The 25,645-nt window shown below is 40.3% G+C and overlaps 1 protein-coding gene across 1 annotated transcript in view; it reads left to right on the forward strand.

Moving 5' to 3' along the window:
- Window positions 1-25,645, forward strand: part of SESTD1 (SEC14 and spectrin domain containing 1) — a 1,957,182-nt gene that overhangs the window by 1,382,593 nt on the left and 548,944 nt on the right. Inside the window, exon 16 of the mRNA XM_044075265.1 lies at window positions 15,900-16,059. Coding sequence (XP_043931200.1) covers window positions 15,900-16,059 — 160 coding nt within the window. The remainder of the gene's footprint in view (window positions 1-15,899; window positions 16,060-25,645) is intronic.

Genomic DNA, 25,645 nt, shown 5'->3' on the forward strand with positions numbered 1-25,645 from the left:
AAAATGTTATGCCAGCCAGCTTTTGAAATCCTGTTACCCAAAACTTTATCAATAACAGTGAATTTAAACTGTGCCATGGTTTGTTTGTATAGAGCATGAGTATAACATTTGATGTTCATCGTGCATACAGCTGCAGTCATCACACTTGGGGTTATCCTGCCATCAGGCAGGTCCTCGGTCGGCCAAATTCCAAGGTCTAGGTCCAGCGTCGGTTGTCGTCGCTTCTTCCCTGACGTCAGTGCGGCAGGGGTATAAAGGAGGCAGCCGACACCATTTTCTTCAGTCTTTCTTGCCGCGCGGTGCCCGAAGCAGAAGCAGTTTGCAAGTGCCGGTCGGCCAGCTCCTGAGATTTACAAACAGTATTTCAGCCAAAGTCGTCTTTAAAGCTAAGTACCCCATTGGGGAAATTTTTCTTGCCTCAGACCGATGTCAGACAAAGTTAATAATTGCATTTCTTGTGGGAAGCAAATACCGCATAAGGATTTTCACTCTTACTGTATACCTTGCTTAGGGCCAGACCACGACGTCTCGGCCTGCCGTTTTTGTGTTAGGTTTAACAAGCGTACTATTAAGCGCCGGGCAGAGTTCGCCCTTCATTATTTTGGCAAAAAATTTAATTATATCATGTCGTCGGATGCTCCGAAGCCAGTTTTAGGCAAAAGACGCAAGGATAAGGATAGGCATCCGAGGCCTGCACCGAGTACTGAGATCACGCTTAGGCCGACTACCGGTTCTCCGGTTCTCAGCGAGGTGCCTATGCAGCACCTGACTACCGATGAAACTATTTTACCGGCGACTTCAGTACCCGAGGCCGCAGGATCCTCGGTCTCCATTCCCACTGCAGATACCGACGCCACTCTTGGCGGGGAAACCGAAATTTCAGCGAGGCCTGCCCTATCTGAAGGCGTTTTCAGGCCTACCACCTCCTCTTTTAAATCATTCACTAAGTCTAAATCTGCAATGAAAATTAAAAAACAAGGGCCTCAGACCCCCTCTCAAGGCCCCATGCCTAAAAAACAGATGCTTAAAATGGCTGAGGATTTGATTACTCTCATCAGGGGTTCTCAACCCCCCCCCTCAGACAAAAGACCCAGGTTGGAGGAAGACTACCCTTCCTCAGACCAGACTTCTATTACTTCAGACCATTCTGAGGACCAGGATTACACCTATTCCCCATTTGAAGACTCGGATGCTGAGGAGTCTATTCCCTCGGTCTCCCCCCCTGAGGACTTCTCTTTTGGGGAAACCCTGCATACACTGAGAGAACACTTCCACTGGGAAGGCCAAGATTACTCAGATTCCAAGAAAAAACTCAGGGAATTTCTACTACTTCCCCAGCATAGGCCCCTGGCTATTCCTCCTGTCTTAGATATTTTGGATGATGTGTACGCAGAAGCCAGTCTTAATCCAGACTCATTACCTCCAGCCCCTGTTAAACCAGACAGATATTACCGGGTTCCTGATTCTCACCAGTTCCTTTCTAAAAGCCATACTGCTGACCCAGAAACAATTTCACAGGGTCCCAAGGGGATTAAGGCCTCTACTTCTAAAAACCCTTTGCCTTCAGAGAGAGATTCTAGAGCATTAGAAAGGTGGGGGGAAAAGGCGTATACATCAGCCACTTTAACCATGAGGGCATTAAACTGTCAATTTCATATGTTAAAATACCAACAGTTCTTGCTATCTCAGCTGAAAGGCAAAATGACACAGACAGAACAACCAGACTTGAAAGAGTTGCAGGATTTGTTGCATGGAGCAGAACAAGTGGGGAAACGTACCTTGCAGTGTGGTTTTGATGCTTTAGAGGCCTCATGCAGAGCCACTGTCACAGGATCTGTCATACGTAGGCATGCTTGGCTCAAAGAGCAAACCTTTCCAGATCATGTCAAAGCAAAGTTATTAGATGCACCACTACAAAAAGATGTATTGTTCGGTGTTAAAGCTGAGGAGGTATTAAAGAAAATGGAGGAAAAAGAAAAATCTATGCAAACAGTTAAAGATTTCTTGCAGGTGCAGCCTCCACGCTTCAGCAGAAACTGGCCTTCAAAAAATTGGTCCTTTCCAGCCACGGACAGACCCCAAAGGGGCAGATACAGACGCCCAAGGGGTAGAGGACAACCTCAAGGATCTTACAGAGCTAGACAGTGGCAAACACCAACCCCCAGAGGTGGAGAAGACAGACCACAATTATTTAGGAAACAGGTGCAATGATTTTCCCCTATGCCTGCCAAACAAAGATATAATGGCAGCACCTTTGGGCGGAAAACTGGCCTTATTTTCAAAAAACTAGCACATTGTTACACAGGACAAATGGATTCTGGATATTATAGACAGAGGCTACAGGTTCCACTTTCACACCCTTACAAAAATGAGAGGCATGCCAAACCTGCCACAAAATCAATGGGCAGAGGCACAAAGGCAAATTTCCGCTCTCATGGATATGAAAGCAATTCAAGAGGTATCTGCAAAAGAACAAGGTCAAGGTTTTTATTCCAGACTATTTCTGGTACCAAGGAAGGACAAAGATTGGAGACCCATCTTAGACCTATCTATTCTAAACACTTATCTAGAGGTACCAAAATTCAAGATGCTCACATTACAGCAGCTTCTTCCCATGCTGGGCAAGGAGTCTTGGCTGGTAACGTTGGACCTCAAGGAGGCATACCTGCATGTCCCTATCAGACAAGATGGCAGAAGATACCTCAGATTTCTTGCAGGTTCAACCCATTACCAATTCTCTGCATTGCCCTTTGGCTTATCTACTGCGCCCAAAGTGTTTACGAAATGCCTGGCATCAGTAATTGCCTTCTGCAGACAACGAGGAATCCAAATCTACCCATATCTGGACGACTGCCTGATCCAAGCAGACAGAGGAGAACTTCTATTGCAACATCTGGCGTTTGTAATAAATCTGTTAAACTGCCTGGGTTACACAGTGAACAAAAAGAAATCAAAACTAATACCTTCTCAACAGATAATTTTCCTAGGTGCCAGCTTAAATACAACAACCCAGATGGCCTACCTCATGCCAGACAAACAAGGGCAACTGTCTCAATACTACAGCAAAATGGCAACTTTAACCAGGCTAACTGCAAGGAAAATCCTGCAGGCTCTGGGGTTCATGGCATCTTGCATCCTACTAATACCATTTGCAAAGCTGCATATGAGGAAACTACAATGGTACCTAAAAAACTTATGGTCTCAGCACAGCCACAGCTTGGAAACAATTATACCACTCATTCCATGCCTTCAAAAGGAATTTTTGTGGTGGGCTCAAGCATGCCAAAGAAACACAGGTCTTCCTTTTTGTTTACCACAAGCAACTCAAATCATCACAACAGATGCCTCAGACTACGCCTGGGGAGCACACATGGCAGGTCAGTGTATTCAGGGAAAATGGTCCCAAAAGAGATGCACCTACACATCAACCAAAAGGAGATGCTAGCCGTGCAAAATGCTCTTATGACCTTCAAAGACCTACTGCATCCAGGCCAGCTATTAATAAGGATAGACAACACCACAGTCATGTGGTACATAAACAAACAGGGGGGAACATTCATACCCCGTGTGCAGGCAAGCCATGACCCTGTGGAACACAGCACTGGAATTACAAATACAACTACAGGCACAATTCCTGCCAGGGAAGGAAAACACACTGGCAGACAACTTAAGCAGAAAAATGACAGACCCACATGAATGGAAGTTGCATCCTCAAGTCTTCTCAAAGATAACTCAGGCATGGGGACAGCCAGACATAGATCTATTTGCTACCCACAGAAATTACCAGTTGGAAAAATTCTGCTCAAGGACCTGTCATCCACAGGCCTGGAAAGTGGACGCACTCTCTTTCAATTGGACAGCATTGACAGTCTATGCCTTCCCGCCTCTACCTCTAATGGCCAAAGTCCTACTAAAAACCAGAGCAGAGAGACCGCAAATGATTCTCATTGCTCCAGACTGGCCACGACAGCACTGGTATCCTCTCCTAAAGAGCCTGTCACACTCACCACCATGGATCCTTCCTCAAGTTCCTCTTCTGTTGTCCCAGCACAACTACAAGACCCTTCACAGCCAGCTCAGAACGCTAAATATAGCTGCATGGAGAATACCTTAGTTTACCAACAAACTCTCCTCTTCAAGGAGGTACAGGATGTCATCTTGGAGGTCAGGAGACCCTCCACTAGAAAAACCTACTCCGCCAAATGGAAACTATTTTGTTCCTGGAATCAAGTAAAGGGTCAGAATCCTTGGGTAATAAATATACCTCAGATTTTACAGTACCTAACTGAGATGTTAAATAGTGGCCTCTCCTTCTCTTCCATCAAGATCCACGCTTCAGCCATTTCAGCACAATACAATATGGATCCTCCTTTATTCTCACATCCTCTATTAAGGCAGTTCCTCAGAGGGGCAAAAAATATAAAACCCCCACGGAAACCACCAGCTCCAGCTTGGGACCTCAACTTTGTATTGGAGAAGCTGACACTTCCTCCTTTTGAGCTGGCTTCTTCAGCAGAGCTACAATACTTGTCATGGAAAACGGCCTTCCTTCTGGCTATTGCCTCAGCATGCAGGGTTTCGGAGCTACAGGCCCTCATGGCTGTGCAACCATTCATCATCTTCCATCAGGACAGGGTTTCCTTATGAACCAACCCTACCTTCATGCCAAAGGTAGTATCCAGTGTGGCTTTGAATCAGTCTATTCATTTACCTACCTTTTATCCAAACCCACAGAACAAAGGAGAGAGGCTACTACATTCCTTGGACATTCACAGGCAACTTCGTTATTACTTGGACAGAACAAAGTCATTCAGAAAATCTGAGCAGCTCTTTGTGTCCTATGCTACAGGTGCTCAAGGAAAGGCTATTTCCAAACAGACTATTTCAAAATGGATAGCCCACTGCATACGCTTTTGTTATTCATTTCATGGAAAATCAGTGCCTGTATACATCAGATCCCACTCCACCAGGGCTACAGCTACCTCAGCAGCTTTCCTCAGAGGGGACCCTACCAAGGACATTTTGGAAGCAGCTACTTGGAGTTCAGTGAACACTTTCTCCAAGCACTACCACCTTCCACTATACTCAAAATCTAGAGCGGGCTTTGCCACAGCAGTCCTGCAGGGCATTCTAGCCCCTCCAAATTCTCTTAGTACCAGCCACCCTTACTTAGCTTTGGGATTCTACCCAAGTGTGATGACTGCTGCTGTATGCACGATGAACATAGTACAGTTTTGTACCTACCATAAATGTAGATGTTCGAGTGCGCATACAGCTGCAGTCCAGGTTACCCTCCCTCCATCCCCTCTTAGGACAGGGCTTATGACAAACACCTTTAACATACAACCTATTTGGGGTATTCTTTTATGGTGTATTTGCTTGCAACTACTGTTTTGATTTATCTACTTATGTATGTTTGCATGGCATCATGTTTTGCCTTCCTTTCTGGGGGCACCTGACATCTGGGGCAAGAAAAACTGAAGAAAATGGCATCGGCTGCCTCCTTTATACCCCTGCTGCACTGACGTCAGGGAAGAAGCGACGACAACCTACGCCGGACCTAGGCTTTGGAATTCGGCCGACCGAGGACCCGCCTGACGGCAGGATAACCCCAAGTGTGATGACTGCAACTGTATGCGCACTCGAACATCTACATTTATGGTAGGTACAAAACTGTACTTTTCTTATGTTACTGAAATGTTCACAGATACATACTCTAATGGGTCTAGATGTCTGGCCTATATAAAACACTGAACATGAACATTTAGCCAGATAAATAACTCAGTCTGTACTATAATTGGCAAAACATTAATATTGAATATCTGGGAGGTGTTTTTACTAGTAAATTCCTTAGACTTACATATAAACTTACAAAAAGTGCAATGGCCACATGGAAAGCAACCCAGCAGTATATCTCCTTCCAGTGTGGCCTGAGTTGTGTGGACAAATGAGGTTTTATGTTTGTAATGATTAAAAAGGCCCCCTAATGTTTTGCTTGTCCTAAAAGATAGCCAACATCTAGAACTCAAAATATTACTGAGCTGATCATCTGCCAATAAAATGCCCTAGTGTTTCTGAATAAGATCCATAAACGTGAAAGTGTTGCGGCCATAACTAGTAGTTAGTCTAATAATATCATCCTTTTTAATATTTCTAGGTTGATATCTCAACAAATCTGTTCTGTTCAAAGATTTAACTTCATTACTGATCTGAACAACATGGGATCTGATATATCATCATTCCCCAAACCTATTAATAAGTTCCTGCTGTTTTGAAAGATGTCCCTCCTGAGTGGAACAAATTCTACGCACCCTCATAAATTGGGATTTTGGAATATTACAGATGATGTGTTTTGGATGACAGCTGGAGGCATGGAGTAAAGTGTTAGAATGTAATTTCTTACAATAGAATGATGTGTCCCAACGTACCATCCTGTAGTCAGTTCACCAGGACGTTCAAAAAAGAGATACTTTTAGAGTAATAATGGACTGTAAATTGGATGCCCAACTTATTTTCATTTAAATATTGGACAAATTCTTGCAAATATTCAGCATCTGACTTCAGGACCATCCAGCAGTCATCCAAGTATCTGCGCCAAATATCTCTCTCATCCAAAAACAAATTATAGGTTCATAGGTTGGTACTAGGCTATCGGCCCTAGGGCCTATACAAGCCTAGCCATAACTATTCCCTGGCTATTTCTTCCCACAGTATTTACTTCCCTGGACCCCTATCTAGCAGGGTGACTGACGTGATCCCCAGGGTGAATTTCCCATCTCCCATCCAATCATCAAGGTTCCTTTTGAAGAGAGCCAAAGAGGTACTCTGCTTGACATGTATGGGCAGTCTATTCCAGACTCTGGGGAGTCTCTGGGTCAGGAACCTATCCCTCCAGCATGTTTTTTTCATTGTGATGACAAGGTTTAGATCCCTGGAGCGTGCATCTATGAGGGATTGGGATTTCTTTAAGTGTAGCATGTCCAACAGCACTGGGTTTGACATGGCCTTGTATGACTAGTATCATAAATGATTTCCTGTTCTAGGTAGTCCATGAACAGATCAGCATAAATGGGTGCAATAGATGCACCCATAGCTGTATCTTTAAGCTGTAGAAAACAATCGCCGTTGAAATAAAAAACATTTTTTGGTAAGAACCTGTTCTGTTAAACAAAGAAGAAAGGTGTTGAAATCAGGACTATATAAGGTGATTTTTTTTGCAACCAGTATTCCAAGGCAGCTAGGCCAGCCCAATGTGGAACACTTGTGTATAAAGAAGTAACATCTAGAGTACAGATGGTCCACCCTGCTTCCCGCTGCATATCTGAAATAATATTTAAAAATGCTGTCATGTCCTGAATACGAGCTGTAACTCCTTTTAACAATGGCTTAAGATACATAGTAAGAAAAGATGGTACTGGTTCTGTTAGTGAACCATTTCCGGAAAGAATAGGCCTACCTGGTGTTTGTAAGGGATTTTTATGAATCTTAGGAAGCAAATCTAGATATTGTGTTAAAGGGTCCTGGACCGTCAAATGGTACAAGGTTTTTTGGGTGATGATGCCTTCATCCACCGCTAATCGTTAAAAACTCATCAATATCACATTTAATTCTCAAAGTTGGATCAATGGACAATTTTGTATAAACCCTGCAATCTATTAATTCTCTCAGCCTCAGCTAAATACATAGACCATTCCATGACCACCACAGCCCCACCCTTTTCAGCAACAATGATGACTGTATTTATATTCTTCCTAAGGTTATCTAAAACTAGTATCTCATATGTAGTCAAATTACTATGCATGTGATTCCAAGTCAAAATGTAGATCTTTGAAAACACATTTTTCAAAAATATCAACATATTTGTTCACAAGAGGAACAAATGTAGATCTTTGAAATTTAAAAATGTGCTGAGAACAAGGTACTTATCAAAGTACAATTTGAGGTTTAACAATCTACGAAAAGAAATCACATCATCCAAAAAAGTATCTTCAGACACCACAAAGGAATACAATTTGAACAGCTATATTGTGAATGTTGCATAAATCTATTTCTGAGGCCTTAATATGTTTAGCAGTTTTTCTAACATGACCTCTTGACCTGTGCTTCCTGCGTCCCCTTCTTCGAATCCTAAAGGGTTAGAAGACGTTTGTCCTGATGTGAAAACTTATATGAGTTGCGTCTTTTGTGGGCTGGTGACCCCTGTACGTGTTCAGTTTTAGTATCTGTAAAAGAGGAAGAATCTTCCCCAGAGGTGTCACTAACAACTTTGTTTTTTAAGATAGATTTTTTTCCTTTTTCTTTGTTGAGCTGCATTATTTGGTTCCTGCTTCGAAAATTTAACACTTTTGTATTCTTCAAAGGGTCTACCTTGATTGTAATCCATCATGTCTCTCTTAAATTTGCGGACCTTCCTATCCTTAAGTTCTTTTTCAGATTCAAACAGTTCAGTGCTTAATTTTTGAAGACAGGACTTATAAGTGGATTGACCATCAAATTGTTTGGCTTGCTCACAAACCTGAGTGACTTCTGATGTACAACTGACTATCCTACGCTCATAAAATGAGTGTAAAATTTCAACAAATTGCATGGAAGCTGATTGTTATACTTCAGACCATGCAGACAATAAAATATCATCAGGTTGGCCCACCAGTGGTTAAATTCAAATACGTAGGCCTCTAGGGGTAATATTTATTAAATTTATATGCCTTAAATAATTTGGAATGCCAGACATCGGATCTTAAAAATGTTCATGCATTTCAAAGGTTTAGTGAATATTTGTGAACATTGAGTCTCTCTCTGGAATATACTTATTAATTGAAATAGTTCCTGAATCTGTATTCACCCCAAAGACCTGGATATTGTCCTTGTCAGCTGACAGCCCCTGTATTGTAGATGTTAGATCCATATTCAACTTCAAAATAAAAGGGCCAAAAGTGATCTCTAGCAATCCCAAAAGAGAAATTTGAAACAGCAAAGAAAAAAAAATTTTTTTTAAATCACTACACTTACGCAGCACATGTATAAGATAAAGTTGCTGTATCAAAGGCCAATCAATACAACCAAAAACTGTTAAGTATAAAGTAAAGCTAAGCCCACAGAATGTACAAGGTATATATAATATACCTAAATATTGCCAAATGAGATGAATGCCTAATAAAGACAATAACATTACATAAAATACACAGTAGTATTTATGAAATGTGAGTATAGCCAGTGTTAATACATCCGATGTTACATAATGTATGTAAATACCTAGGAAAACCATAAAGCCCTAAATAGGTAGGTGACTGACCAAATAATCTATTAATAAACTGTTGTCAATAGGCTAAATCTCCTGTGATCCAAAAAAAGTAATATTTATACTTAAGAAATAAAAACAGTCTCCCACAAGGAAAGTGACCAGTAAAGGTAAAAATAATAAGAATAATCAAAAATAGAAACCTCGGTCACTCACGGCAGGTAAATAAAATGTATATTTATTGTTAAAATGTTCAGGTGATGTTTATGGATTCTATCTTTCAACATTCGGTTAGTTTTTCCTGTATAGAATGTGAAACAAACTTTGCAGAAGCAAAAATAAACCACGTTCCTAGTTCTGCAATCAGCATAATATTTAATCTTAATCTTAAACTTCATAGAGTGATGTTCAAAGTGATTACCTGTATAAATATGCTTAGATGCAGAGTAGTTTCTACACGGATAAGTCACTGTCCTATCGGATAACATTACAATATGTTTATTAGATTTGTAGCATAGTTGATTATTTAAAGAACAATTATACTTAAAGGAAAAAAGGGGGTATCATGAATTACATCCTTTAATTCCTCTACAGCGTGCAAAACATTCCAGTTCTTTTTAATCACTTCACAGGTTCTGTTAATGTCATTCGAAAAGGGGAAAACTGAGAGGTTCACGATCAATCTGCCTACTATCCACAGTAGTACTGGGATTAATCTCAGTCATATCACTAAAGTACGGTCTACATCTAGAGCCTCTTTCATTCCAAGCAGCCTTAATACATTCATCTATTTCATGTTCTTTATATCCCCTGTCTAGCAACTCTTGTTTTAGTTCTTTTAGGGCTGTCTCAAGGTATGCATCATTATTATGAATTCGTATTATCCTATACACTTGCCCTTTTAACACATTCCTTTTAACATGTCTTGGGTGCATGCTACTGTAGTGTAACAGGCTATTCCTTCTGGTCGGCTTCCTATACAGTCGTTTCAAAGATATTAAGCCTTTCCTTGTTGACCTTTATATCCAAAAACTCAATTTCAAGATCTGAAAATTTATATGTAAACTTAAGAAAATGAGTAGTGCTGCACAAATAGGCGACAAAATCTTTAAGCTCATCAACAGTGCCATCCCAAAGTAAAAACAGGTCATCCACAAAATGTATATACCATACGACATGTTTACTGAAAGAATTTCCGTCAAAGATGAAGTCCAACTCCCATTGGACCAAACAGAGGTTGGCATAGCTGTTGGCAGAAGGAGTGCCCTTTGCTACGCCAACCTTCTGTAAATAAAATGCATCATTGAACATGAAAGCATTGTTCTCTAAAATCATTTCAAGTGAAGTACTAATGAGTGATATTTTTATTCTATCCCAATTCCTAAGGGTTAGAAACTTATCTATGTTAGCTATGCCCCAATTATTGGGGATCACAGTAAACAGTGATTCTATGTCCAAGGTTACTAGTAAACAATCTGTCTTAAGATTCTGAGTTTCACTGTGCAACTTTTGCAAAAACATTTTCGTATCTTTCAAAACAGTGTGACAGCTCTCTAAAAGTGGATGTAGCTGTTTCTCCACATAAATGGAAAGAGGTTCAGTGACCCATCCTCTACCTGAGACAATAGGCCTCATGGGGAGAGGTGTCAGATGTTTATGTACCTTTGGCAACCCATATATTTTTGGTGTCATAGGATGTTCTATGTTGAAATAGTCGAACAGGGGTTCAGTAATTCTATTTGTTATAAGTAAATCAAAAATTAAAAAATGTATTTTATCTATAATGCCTTAATAATCCGGGCATTAATACTGGCATAAGTGTTAACATCACTCAGTAACATATTAATTTGCTGTATATACATGTCTCTGTCCATGATAACCACACTGCCTCCTTTATCTGTTGGTCTAATTTATATGCCAGACATACCCTTTAGTTCACTTAAGTCAGAACTTTCAGCAATTGACATATTAAAAAACATAGCATCATTGCATTCAGAGTGTGTTTTACGAATCTCTCTCTCACACAAATCAATAAATGCTTCCACCATAGGATGTGGTGGTGGAATGAAAGTACTAGGTTTCCAGAGTATAGCAGTATTCTCAGAACAGGTATTAAACATAACCTTGAGATTCAAGTTACGACCAAACAATTTCAGATGTTTCAAAGTTTCTACAAGATCCCCGCGCTGAGCAGAGATGAAATTTAGTCCTTTAGATAGTGGCGTGATCTGAGAGTCAGTCAGCAAATATGAAGAAATGTTAATAACTAAACTTGCCTTTTCCATCTGCGCTCTTGATTCTCCGGGTGATTTGTGCTCTCTAGTCGCCGCGGTCAACCTTTCCTGCCCCTGCTCTTCGAGCGGTTCCGTATAGGAAGCAGGTCCTTCAACAAAAAAACATTCATTTGTGTTAGGACCAATTGCTCCATCAGTCTCGTTCCTACCTTATTGGTAGGCGTAGTACGTGGTCTGGCATATCTCTTGTTAGTAGTATGGAGCTCAGAAACCAAAGAGGGTTCTTGCTGGGGCAAAATACGTAATTGTTAGGTGGTGGTGGTGTTACTTCTGTCCTCTAGAGCTGGGATATTTATTTCATTGCACTGAGATTGGCCTTGTATGGGACTTGTTTCTGGTTGTGCAGAACTAGCTCGATTATTGGTTGCTGGTGTTGTCCTGTTTGCTGGTTGCGAATCAATGTCAGTCCTCTCTCTGGGCCATGAGAAGACCGCCCCTTTTTTAAAATCTTGCTGATCCCTCTGTAATTTCCGCATTTTGACAGTCTGCAGTTTCTTGTCATAAACAACAATATTGTCATATAGGGAATCAAGCTTATTGCAGAATAAGTCATCCTTAAATTGGTCTAACAACTCATTCTGTAGAACATTTATCTCACTGAGCAGCTCTCTCTCTCTTGTGGAAGAAAAAAGTCAATGATGAGCTGCATATATTTGGTGCTCAACTTCAAATTCAGTTGTTGCCAGCACCGTAGTAGCTCAGGATAAGTTCCAACATAGCTGGGGGTGGTTAATACTCTCAAACCCCTGGGAACTATATTGAAGTGCAGTGATGCTTCAAGATGGAAGCGCTGCCATTGCAGGCTCTTGAATTGATAGAGTTTATTTTCAAGCACACGATGTTTAGTAATAAAGTTCTCATAGGATTCATCATTATTCAGAATAGGAATAGTGTGTGTTAGGGCATAATTTGATAGTAACGGATTGCTACCATTATGAAGGATAGCATTCCAGCGAAGAGCATGCATGTGTTCTCCATTAAAGTCCTGGTTCTGTCAGATCTCAGCACAGCTTGTAATGCCTTCTGCCATGTCCAAGTGAGATCCCAAAACACAATGATGCAAGAAATAAAAACAGTCTCCCACAAGGAAAGTGACCAATAAAGGTAAAAAAAAAAAAGAATAATCCAAAATAGAAACCTCAGTCACTCACGGCAGGTAAATAAAATGTATATTTATTGTTAATAGGACCAAAAGTAAGTGCTTTTGCAGTTCAGCATAACTGCTTCATCAGACTTCAGTTGCTAATAGAATGCATGCCCTTTATATAGGCACAATCAAGCTAGCACAACTGAAACAATTAAATGCAATTAAGAATTAAAGCCACAGAGACCTCCAGAGTACACACATATATATATATATATATATATATATACACACAATTATGTCTGTGTGAATCCACACATCAGAAACCTAATGTTTCAAGCATCTAGATTTTAGAAAAGGTTTTAATGAAACTTTACTATGTAGACCAGGGGGCTTATCAGCCTGTAAACGTATGTTTATGTCTCTGTGATGTTCAAGGATTCTATCTTTCCAACATTCGGTTAGTTTTTCCTATACAGAATGCGAAACAAACTTTGCAGAAACATAAATAAACCATGTTCCTAGTTCTGCAATCAGCATAATATTTAAAATCAATCTTAAACTTCATAGAGGGATGTTCAAAGTGATTACCTGTATAAATATGCTTACATGCAGAGCAGTTTCTACATGGATAGGGACTCCCTGTCCTATTGGATAACATTACAGTACGTTTATTAGATTTGTAGCATAGTTGTTTCTTTAAAGAACAATTATTCTTAAAGGAAACAAAGGGGGGTATCATGAATTACATCCTTTAATTCCTCTATAGCATGCAGAACATTCCAGTTCTTTTTAATCACTTCACAGGTTCTGTTAATGTCATTCGAAAAGGTAATCACTTTGAACATCCCTCTATGAAGTTTAAGCTTCACATTCTATATAGGAAAAACTAACCGAATGTTGAAGGATAGAATCCTTGAACATCACAGGGACATGCATAACAGCAAAGAAACTAGTGCACGTGCACAGCATGTTTTGAGAGAAGGGTTAGACCAGGAGTTCCATAACTAGTGCACGTGCACAGCATGTTTTGAGAGAAGGGTTAGACCATGAGTTCCACTTTTTGTCATTGAGCATATAGGTGTAAATAACAGAGGTGGAGATTTTTGTAACAAAACTGAAGAAATAGAACAAAAATGGATTATACGTTTACAGGCTGATAAGCCCCCTGGTCTAAATAGTAAAGTTTCAGTAAAACCTTTTCTAAAATCTAGATGCTTGAAACATTAGGTTTCTGATGTGTGGATTCAGACAGGCATAATTGTATGTATATGTGTATATATATATATATATATATATATATATATATATGTGTGTGTGTGTGTGTGTACTCTGGAGGTCTCTGTGGCTTTTATTCTTAATTGCTTTTAATTGTTTCAATTATGCTAGCTTGATGCTTGATTGTGCCTATGTAAAGGGTATGCTTTCTGTTAGCAATTGAAGTCTGATGAAGCGGTTATGCTGAACCGCGAAAGCGCTTACTTTTGGTCCTTTTAACAATAATAATATTTATACTTATTCAAACAAGTTAAACTGAATCTTGGTCCCTGAACCAATCAGTAGCCTTGCTGCAACCTCTTTTCCTCACACCTAAACAACAAGTGCAGCGGGTACTTCACTGATCCCTCCTTTGGTGGAGTCACCCGGGGTTACTGTAGTCCACGATTGGCCCTCGGGTCTCCTCTGTGCTTACACACCTATTCCCCTGATAACAAAAACTCTTCAGAAAGCCCACAGGTTGAAGACCAGTCTAATACTCATTGCCCCTTACTGGCCTCGCCAGGTATGGTTCCCCTTCCCATGGTCTCATTGCAAGTATCCTCCATGGGTACTAGATCCCAAACAGGATCGGATGTCTCACCATTTGGAATGCCAGATCCCTAATCTCCGATCCCTCAAACTAACCACTAGGTTTCTCTACTTCCAGTGATCTTACAAAAGTCCAGGCTAGCTTCCCCAGTCCATGAAATCATTAAGTCACATGAGTAGATGACTCTAGCTTGGACCATCGTTTCCACTTGAGATATATTAGAGAGTGATAAGCCCTGCAACACACCTTTCAACATACCTCTAGAAGATTTATACAGTCATTGTCTCTTCATTCCTCTTTCTCCCCTGTCCAGCCCCTCCAGTACCCAAGCTGCTGCCTGAATATCGGTCAGCTGGGTTGTACTCTGGGGTCTGTTGCTCTTTACCACAGAGCCAGCAAGAGTATTGCAGTATTGTATATAATCAACACTATCATGTGACATTCTTGAGTGGAGATCTAAGATTTTTGCATATAATGAATAGTGGAGAAGCAGAAGCCAGCTAAGGACCCAACAAGTCATGTTTTTTTCATAGATCAACTAATATAGCAAAAATACTTTTGTTATTTTGCTTATTTAATTTTTTACCTGATTTACTGTTGGTTTTCCTGCCTTAAACATTGCCATCCTAATGGTTCTGTTGGTGTTATGATGCAATTTTCAAGGAAAGTACTTACTCCGTCTGTAGCCTGGGACCTTATTTGGTGAAGACTCCTTAGAAGTTTTAAGTAAATGTTATCTACCATCAGGATAAAACAGAGATGAATGTGTTTGAATACATGGTTCCTCTCCTTTCTGATTTGCTTGCATGCACGCATGTAGCAAGTACTAAATGTCTTGTGCCATCTCCTTTGATAACCCTGATTATGTTCACAATGGTAATAGCTCAGAGTGTACATTCCAAATTTGTCCCAAAGGCTGACACAGAATTTTGTTTTATTCTACGCATTTATAGTGTGGCCTACACGGAGGTTAAAGCATTGAGATACAAACAGTTTTCATCTTTTAATCCTGGTTTTGGTTCTGTCACTCTCCACTTGTAAATTGTGCGACACTGAACAGGTCATTTAAACAGACAGCGCTCATAGGTCATTGCTGAAAAGTAGTAGTTATGGCTAGAGGGTGTACCTGGCTAACAAATCAGTTAGTTAGTTAGTTAATTAAGTAAGTAAATAAGTAAATAAAATTGTAATTCATGTTCTGTCGCTTATTGCTTCTACCAAGAAAGAAAGAAGTTCACTTTTGCCATCGTATCCTTAAACCTATTATTGTAACTTGCCTCTTTAAGGGAGGGGTTGAGTTTGTACAGCTTGTAGTTTCACAACAAACCCTTGCATCTGTTGAGTCAAAATTTCTTGGAAAAAAGGCATCCCTGTAGTGCTTGTTTTTGTTTTACTGTATTTTTTATTTAAATTAACAGAACTGCTACATTTTCAAATGAAATAATTTGGTTATATCCCTTTCCTCACAAACAGATATAACTTTACAAAGTTTACGTGAAAAGGGTCAAGCACTTCTTGAACAAATTTCCACCCAGGCTTCCTGGGCTTATGGAAAAGATGTGTCTGCTGAAAATAAAGAGAACGTTGATCACATCCAAGGAGTAATGGATGATATGCAGCTTCGAAAGCAAAGGTAATAAGAACAAATATTATGCAACTGTCTGCTTTTCAGGTATGAGTGGCAGAGAAGTCTGTGTTGCTGTAGTTGCTAACTTTCGTAGGTATGCATGCGTGCCAGTTTGTATACTTAACAAGGAATCTTGAACTGACACTTAAAAGCCATGTTGACAGTGATAAGACCTCTTGTGATCCATTACAGTTTTAAATCTGGGCCTAGTGGCAGTGTGTGTGCATGATGTAGAGAGTTTAGCCTGCAGAGTCATTGTGTGAGTACGTCTCTTACATACTCTGTCTGCTTCTTTAAGGATTATGTACTTGTTGGTAAACATGAGACAGTTACTTTGCTGTTTTGTCTCAAGATGCTCATATCCACCAAGTTGGCTACAGAGAAGTTATGAAATTGAATATCCGTACTGTTTAGTCCTTTGGTGACTTTCAAGGGGGTGGTGTATTGGTGTTAGAAGGTTATTAAGGGTACTTTGTTGGTACAGACTAATAAGGGTGCTTTATTGGGTCAGACTATGCTAAACAGTACTAAATTCTACTAACTTTAATGTTTTCACAATACCGAATTGTACTAAATCTGTAAGAATTGACACTCAACGCCCAACTAGCTGCTCTAAGCTTGTTGGGGCTCATTTTATTTGCTCTACATTGCTGCTTTACAGGGTGCATTTTTATTTGATCGTTCTACAAGAAAAAAATGCTTTCTAGGTGTTTGCTACTGAAAAGAGCACAGCCAACCCATGCAGTCATGCAAAATTTATAGCAGCACAGAAAAACAAAGAACTAACTAGTGACCCCTATGTCCAGTAAAATTACTTCAGTATTCATATCTCTCAACCTCTAAGACTGAGAAATCTGGAAAAAGCCATATATATAACTACAAACGTACATGAACTACAAAATGAACTGGTACCTCACCTAAGTGTCATGTTTAATCATAGCCTCACCTCAGGCTTCGTGCCCACTGAGTGGTGCACAGCTACAGTCATCCCACTCCACAAGGGGGGGATCCACCTTGGATCCCGGGAGCTACCATCCCATCAGTCTGACGAGCCTGATCTTCAAGGGCATGGAGCGCATTATCATGGAACTTATAAACAAAGACAATGGCAACCTTCAAACACTGGACCCCACCCAGTTTGGGTTTGTGAAGGGCCGATCTTGTCTCCTGAACCTGATTGACTTCTTCGAATCAGTCTCCAGAGCTGTGGATGAGGGTAAGGCGGTCCACACAGCCTATATGGACCTCGCCAAGGCCTTCGACACCATCCCCCACTCTGGAATCATAGATAAACTTACTAAGCTGGGCATAAGTCCCTACGTCACTCGATGGGTTGCCAACTGGCTTACTGACAGAACCCAGACTGTAAAAGTAGCCGACTCCAAATCCAGCTCCAGACAAGTGGTAAGTGGAGTACCTCAAGGTTCAGTCCTGGGACCACTCTTGTTTGGCATCTACTTCTCTGAAGTACAGGCTAACACTAAGTGACGCTGGCTAACAAAGTTCGCAGATGACTGCAAACTGGGAGCCATTATTGAATCCCCAAATTATGTGGATATACTACAAAAGGGCCTTACAGAAACAGATGCCTGGTGCCAGAGCCATGGGCTCAAGCTTAATGCCAAGAAATATATAGTTATCCCCTTTGGAAAAAAACATGTACCCATGAATTACCACATAGGTGGCAGTACACTAAACATCGAAAGTGTGATGAGACGTAGGGACACAGGTGGACAACGGTCTCACTTTCGATAACCACATCGCCACAACAGTTAGGAAATCCTTCTATATGGCACACCTCATCACTAAGGGCTGTTCATCCAGAAAAAAGGAGGTAATTGTCCCACTGTACTCATCCCACATTAGACCCATTATATAGTATAATGCCCCGTTTGGTATGTACCTCACAAGACATCTGTAACAGCTGGAAAGGCCACAGAAATACCTCACTAAAAGAATCACAGGTCTAAAGCAGATGCCATATGCTGACAGTCTAAAAAAAACTCCAGCTATACTCTGTGGCATATGGTCTACTCAGAGGCAATCTCTGCTTAACATACAAGGCCATGTCAAACACTGAGCTGTTGGACATGCTCCACTTAAAGAAATCCCAATCCCTCAGAGCCACACACTCCAGGGATCTAAACCTTGTCATCACAATGAACAAAACATACTGGAGGGATAGGTTCCTGACCCAGAGACTCCCCATACGCTGGAATAGACTGCCCATACATGTCAAGCAGAGCGCCTCCTTGGCCCTCTTCAAAAGGAATCTCAGCACAGCTTGTAATGCCTTCTGCCGTGTCCAAGTGAGATCCCAAAACACAGTGATGCAAGAAATAAAAACAGTCTCCCACAAGGAAAGTGACCAATAAAGGTAAAAAAAATAAGAATAATCCAAAATAGAAACCTTGGTCACTCACGGCAGGTAAATAAAAGTATATTTATTGTTAATAGGACCAAAAGTGAGTGCTTTTGCAGTTCAGCATAACTGTTTCATCAGACTTCAGTTGCTAATAGAATGCATGCCCTTTATATAGGCACAATCAAGCTAGCACAACTGAAACAATTAAATGCAATTAAGAATTAAAGCCACAGAGACCTCCAGAGTACATATATATATATATATATATATATATATATATATGCATATATATATATATATATATATATATATATATATATATATATATATATACACACACACACACACACACACACACACACACACAATTATGTCTGTGTGAATCCACACATCAGAAACCTAATGTTTCAAGCATCTAGATTTTAGAAAAGGTTTTAATGAAACTTTACTATGTAGACCAGGGGGCTTATCAGCCTGTAAACATATGTTTGTCTCTGTGATGTTCAGGGATTCTATCCTTCCAACATTCGGTTAGTTTTTCCTATACAGAATGCGAAACAAACTTTGCAGAAACATAAATAAACCACTTTCCTAGTTCTGCAATCAGCATAATATTTAAAATCAATCTTAAACTTCATAGAGGGATGTTCAAAGTGATTACCTGTATAAATATGCTTACATGCAGAGCAGTTTCTACATGGATAGGGACTCCCTGTCCTATTGGATAACATTACAGTACGTTTATTAGATTTGTAGCATAGTTGTTTCTTTAAAGAACAATTATTCTTAAAGGAAAAAAGGGGGGTATCATGAATTACATCCTTTAATTCCTCTATAGCATGCAGATCATTCCAGTTCTTTTTAATCACTTCACAGGTTCTGTTAATGTCATTCGAAAAGGTAATCACTTTGAACATCCCTCTATGAAGTTTAAGTTTCACATTCTGTATAGGAAAAACTAACCAAATGTTGAAGGATAGAATCCTTGAACATCACAGGGACATACATAACAGCAAAGAAACTAGTGCACTTGCACAGCATGTTTTGAGAGAAGGGTTAGACCACGAGTTCCATTTTTTTGTCATTGAGCATATAGGTGTAAATAACAGAGGTGGAGATTTTTGTAATAAAACTGAAGAAATAGAACAAAAACGGATTATACGTTTACAGGCTGATAAGCCCCCTGGTCTAAATAGTAAAGTTTCATTAAAACCTTTTCTAAAATCTAGATGCTTGAAACATTAGGTTTCTGATCTGTGGATTCAGACAGACATAATTGTATGTATGTATATATATATATATATATATATATATATGTGTGTGTGTGTACTCTGGAGGTCTCTGTGGCTTTTATTCTTAATTGCTTTTAATTGTTTCAGTTATGCTAGCTTGATGCTTGATTGTGCCTATGTAAAGGGTATGCTTTCTGTTAGCAATTGAAGTCTGATGAAGCGGTTATGCTGAACCGCGAAAGCGCTTACTTTTGGTCCTTTTAACAATAATAATATTTATACTTATTCAAACAAGTTAAACCGAATCTTGGTCTCTGAACCAGTCAGTAGCCTTGCTGCAACCTCTTTTCCTCTCCCCTAAACAACAAGTGCAGCGGGTACTTCACTCTGATCCATCCTTTGGTGGAGTCATCCGGGGTTGCTGTAGTCCGCGATTGGCCCTCGGGTCTCCTCTGTGCTTACACACCTATTCCCCTGATAACAAAAACTCTTCAGAAAGCCCACAGGTTGAAGACCAGTCTAATACTCATTGCCCCTTACTGGCCTCGCCAGGTATGGTTCCCCTTCCCATGGTCTCATTGCAAGTATCCTCCATGGGTACTAGATCCCAAACAGGATCGGATGTCTCACCATTTGGAATGCCAGATCCCTCATCTCCGATCCCTCAAACTAACCACTTGGTTTCTCTACTTCCTGTGATCTTATAAAAGTCCAGGCTAGCTTCCCCAGTCCATGAAATCATTAAGTCACACGAGTAGATGACTCTAGCTTGGACCATCATTTCCACTTGGGATATATTAAAGAGTGATAAGCCCTGCAACACACCTTTCAACATACCTCTAGAAGATTTATACAGTCATTGTCTCTTCATTCCTCATTCTCCCCTACCCAGCCCCTCCAGTACCCAAGCTGCTGCCTGAATATCGGTCAGCTGGGTTGTACTCTGGGGTCTGTTGCTCTTTACCACAGAGCCAGTAAGAGTATTGCAGTATTGTATATAATCAACACTATCATGTGACATTCTTGAGTGGAGATCTAAGATTTTTGCATATAATGAATTGTGGAGAAGCAGAAGCCAGCTAAGGACCCAACAAGTCATGTTTTTTTCATAGATCAACTAATATAGCAAAAATACTTTTGTTATTTTGCTTATTTAATTTTTTGCCTGATTTTACTGTTGGTTTTCCTGCCTTAAACATTGCCATCCTAATGGTTCTGTTGGTGTTATGATGCAATTTTCAAGGAAAGTACTTACTCCGTCTGTAGCCTGGGACCTTATTTGGTGAAGACTCCTTAGAAGTTTTAAGTAAATGTTATCTACCATCAGGATAAAACAGAGATGAATGTGTTTGAATACATGGTTCCTCTCCTTTCTGATTTGCTTGCATGCACACATGTAGCAAGTACTACATTTTTTGTGCCATCTCCTTTGATAATCCTGATTATTTTCACAATGGAAATAGTTCAGAGTGTGCATTCCAACTTTGTCCCAAAGGCTGACACAGAATTTTGTTTTATTCTACGCATTTATAGTGTGGCCTACACGGAGGTTAAAGCATTGAGATGCAAACAGTTTTCATCTTTTAATCCTGGTTTTGGTTCTCTCACTCTCCACTTGTAAATTGTGCGACACTGAACAGGTCATTTAAACAGACAGCGCTCATAGGTCATTGCTGAAATGTAGTAGTTATAGCTAGAGGGTGTACCTGGCTAACAAATCAGTTAATTAGTTAGTTAATTAAGTAAGTAAGTAAATAAGTAAATAAAATTGTAATTCATGTTCTGTCGCTTATTGCTTCTACCAAGAAAGAAAGAAGTTCACTTTTGTCATCGTGTCCTTAAACCTATTAATGTAACTTGCCTCTTTAAGGGAGGGGTTGAGTTTGTACAGCTTGTAGTTTCACAACAAACCCTTGCATCTGTTGAGTCAAAATTTCTTGGAAAAAAGGCATCCCTGTAGTGCTTGTTTTTGTTTTACTGTATTTTTTATTTAAATGAACAGAACTGCTACATTTTCAAATGAAATAATTTGGTTATATCCCTTTCCTCACAAACAGATATAACTTTACAAAGTTTACGTGAAAAGGGTCAAGCACTTCTTGAACAAATTTCCACCCAGGCTTCCTGGGCTTATGGAAAAGATGTGTCTGCTGAAAATAAAGAGAACGTTGATCACATCCAGGGAGTAATGGATGATATGCAGCTTCGAAAGCAAAGGTAATAAGAACAAATATTATGCAACTGTCTGCTTTTCAGGTATGAGTGGCAGAGAAGTCTGTGTTGCTAACTTTCGTAGGTATGCATGGGTGCCAGTTTGTATACTTAACAAGGAATCTTGAACTGACACTTAAAAGCCATGTTGACAGTGATAGGACCTCTTGTGATCCATTACAGTTTTAAATCTGGGCCTAGTGGCAGTGTGTGTGCATGATGTAGAGAGTTTAGCCTGCAGAGTCATTGTGTGAGTACGTCTCTTACATACTCTGTCTGCTTCTTTAAGGATTATGTACTTGTTGGTAAACATGAGACAGTTACTTTACTGTTTTGTCTCAAGATGCTCATATCCACCAAGTTGGCTACAGAGAAGTTATGAAATTGAATATCCGTACTGTTTAGTCCTTTGGTGACTTTCAATGGGGTCGTGTATTGGTGTTAGAAGGCTATTAAGGGTACTTTGTTGGTACAGACTAATAAGGGTGCTTTAGTCAGACTATGCTAAACAGTACTAAATTCTACTAACTTTAATGGTTTCACAGTACTGAATTGTACTAAATCTGTAAGTATTGGCACTCAACGCCCAACTAGCTGCTCTAAGCTTGTTGGGGCTCATTTTATTTGCTCTACATTGCTGCTTTACAGGGTGCATTTTTATTTGATCGTTCTACAAGAAAAAATTGCTTTCTAGGTGTTTGCTACTGAAAAGAGCATAGCCAACCCATGCAGTCATGCACATTTTATAGCAGCACAGAAAAACAAAGAACTAACTAGTGACCCCTATGTCCAGTAAAATTACTTCAGTATTCATATCTCTCAACCTCTAAGACTGAGAAATCTGGAAAAAGCCATATATAACTACAAACGTACATGAACTACAAAATGAACTGGCACCTCACCTAAGTGTCATGTTTAATCATAGCCTCACCTCAGGCTTCGTGCCCACTGAGTGGCGCACAGCTACAGTCATCCCACTCCACAAGGGGGGATCCACCTTGGATCCCAGGAGCTACCATCCCATCAGTCTGACGAGCCTGATCTGCAAGGGCATGGAGCGCATTATCATGGAACTTATAAACAAAGACAATGGCAACCTTCAAACACTGGACCCCACCCAGTTTGGGTTTGTGAAGGGCCGATCTTGTCTCCTGAACCTAATTGACTTCTTCGAATCAGTCTCCAGAGCTGTGGATGAAGGTAAGGTGGTCCACACAGCCTATATGGACCTCGCCAAGGCCTTCGACACCATCCCCCACTCTGGAATCATAGATAAACTTACTAAGCTGGGCATAAGTTCCTACGTCACTCGACAGGTTGCCAACTGGCTTACTGACAGAACCCAGACTGTAAAAGTAGCCGACTCCAAATCCAGATCCAGACAAGTGGTAAGTGGAGTACCTCAAGGTTCAGTCCTGGGACCACTCTTGTTTGGCATCTACTTCTCTGAAGTACAGGCCAACACTAAGTGACGCTGGCTAACAAAGTTCGCAGATGACTGCAAACTGGGAGCCATTATTGAATCCCCAAATTATGTAGATATTCTATAAAAGGGCCTTACAGAAACAGATGCCTGGTGCCAGAGCCATGGGCTCAAGCTTAATGCCAAGAAATGTATAGTTATCCCCTTTGGAAAAAAACATGTACCCATGATTTACCACATAGGTGGCAGTACACTAAACATCGAAAATGTGATGAGAGACATAGGGACACAGGTGGACAGTGGTCTCACTTTCGATAACCACATCACCACAACAGTTAGGAAATCCTATGTGGCACACCTCATCACTAAGGGCTGTTCATCCAGAAAAAAGAGGTCATTGTCCCACTGTACTCATCCCTCATTAGACCCATTGCATAGTATAATGCCCCATTTGGTATGTACCTCACAAGACATCTGCAACAGCTGGAAAGGCCACAGAAATACCTCACTAAAAGAATCACAGGTCTAAAGCAGATGCCATATGCTGACCATCTAAAAAAAACACCAGCTATACTCTGTGGCATATAGTCTACTCAGAGGCAATCTCTGCTTAACATACAAGGCCATGTCAAACCCAGAGCTGTTGGACATGCTCCACTTAAAGAAATCCCAATCCCTCAGAGCCACACGCTCCAGGGATCTAAACCTTGTCATCACAATGAACAAAACATACTGGAGGGATAGGTTCCTGACCCAGAGACTCCCCATACTCTGGAATAGACTGCCCATACATGTCAAGCAGAGCGCCTCCTTGGCCCTCTTTAAAAGGAACCTCGATGATTGGTTGGGAGATAGGAAATTCACCCCCGGGATCATGTCAGTCGCCCTGCTAGACAGGGGTCCAGAGAAGTAAATATTGTGGGAAGAAATATCCAGGGAATTGTTATGGCTAGGCTTGTATAGGCCCTAGGGCCGATAGCCTAGTACCAACCTATGAACCTATAATGGGGTGGCAAAGGCCCAAAAATAGGTACACTTTTTAAATATTGCTCTTACAAACATAGAAAGTTGATAGAATAACAGATTTTGCATTAGCATGAATTTTCTGAAGAGTATGAAGTCTATAACTCAAACATAGTTATTTTCTGACTTCAGTCCTCAATGATTTGCCAGAAAAACAAAATTTTATGAGGAGCAGACCACAAATATGAGTCAAAAATCTGTTTTTTCTGCAAAAATCTGTACAGTTGAGAGGTATGAGTTATTTTGTGTATTTCCCAACTCAGATAAACCAGGCTAACAATTCCTGCCACAAGATGAATAAAACAAGCCCTCCTAATGTAAAAAAAAAACACAGTACAAGAGACCCAGAAATGCAGTGCTAGGACAAACCAATTAAACAGCTAGCTGGAAATCCCTTGCTGAAGGAGATTTCAAGACAGTCTTTCAGCAGTAACAGTGAAAGCAAGAACAATTTGTTTAAGAAAAAAAAATACAGTTAAATGCAAATATGAAAGCAGGAAACACTAGCAATCAACCAAAATATCTTGTGCAACTGTGATTTGGCAATCAAAGATACTTAACTTTGCCTGGATGGCACCGTTTACAAGTCAAACATTTCTGGAGTACAGGCTCGGACTCCAAGCTTTGCTAAGTTGTAGGAAAATGAGCAGGAGACAATATGTAGTAATTTAGGATTCAAGAACAATATTGCTTTGCTGGATAGGCACTCAGTATTATGGATATGTGGAAAAAAGTGGATGGAAAGAGTACATAAGTAGCTTATACAGCAGACAGTAGCAATGAAAGAGGGGATTGAGGAATTTTGGAAATCAGTTTACCACAAGGTGTGGAGGCCAGAAATGCAGCCGTATAAAACCACCACAACAAAAGGATGGGATTCATGGAACAAGCAGGCTAGCTAGAGAGGGATCGAGTCAAATAAAGCCAATACTTGAGCTCATTCAGAAACTTTATCTTAATGTGTTAGTGGGGGATAGGGCAGACACATAATGCAACTTTAAACAGATAAATGATAGTATTAAAGCACTGAAGCACAAATTGGAACACTGACAGTTCTCGCATCATTGAACTTCTACTACAGTTTAAGGCTCCAGACTATGAAGAAGTTTACCAGTAGCACTGTTTATGGAACAAATACAGTAGTAATGAGCAAGGATCACATCTGGCAGTAGTACACAGTCCTGCCACAGCTGTGAATTAAACTACAAGACTATGGCCCAGCAGGGTTTAAAATACAAATTGATAGCTTTTACAAGTAATCCTACTTGTAGAAGTGCATAATAATGTAGAAACAGTCTTTCCGCAACTGCAAATCTGCAAATTACAGTACAAGGCTAA

Source organism: Protopterus annectens, chromosome 6.part0, assembly GCF_019279795.1.
Source record: "Protopterus annectens isolate FY-2018-M chromosome 6.part0, PAN1.0, whole genome shotgun sequence".
In the NCBI taxonomy this organism is placed as follows: domain Eukaryota; kingdom Metazoa; phylum Chordata; order Ceratodontiformes; family Protopteridae; genus Protopterus; species Protopterus annectens.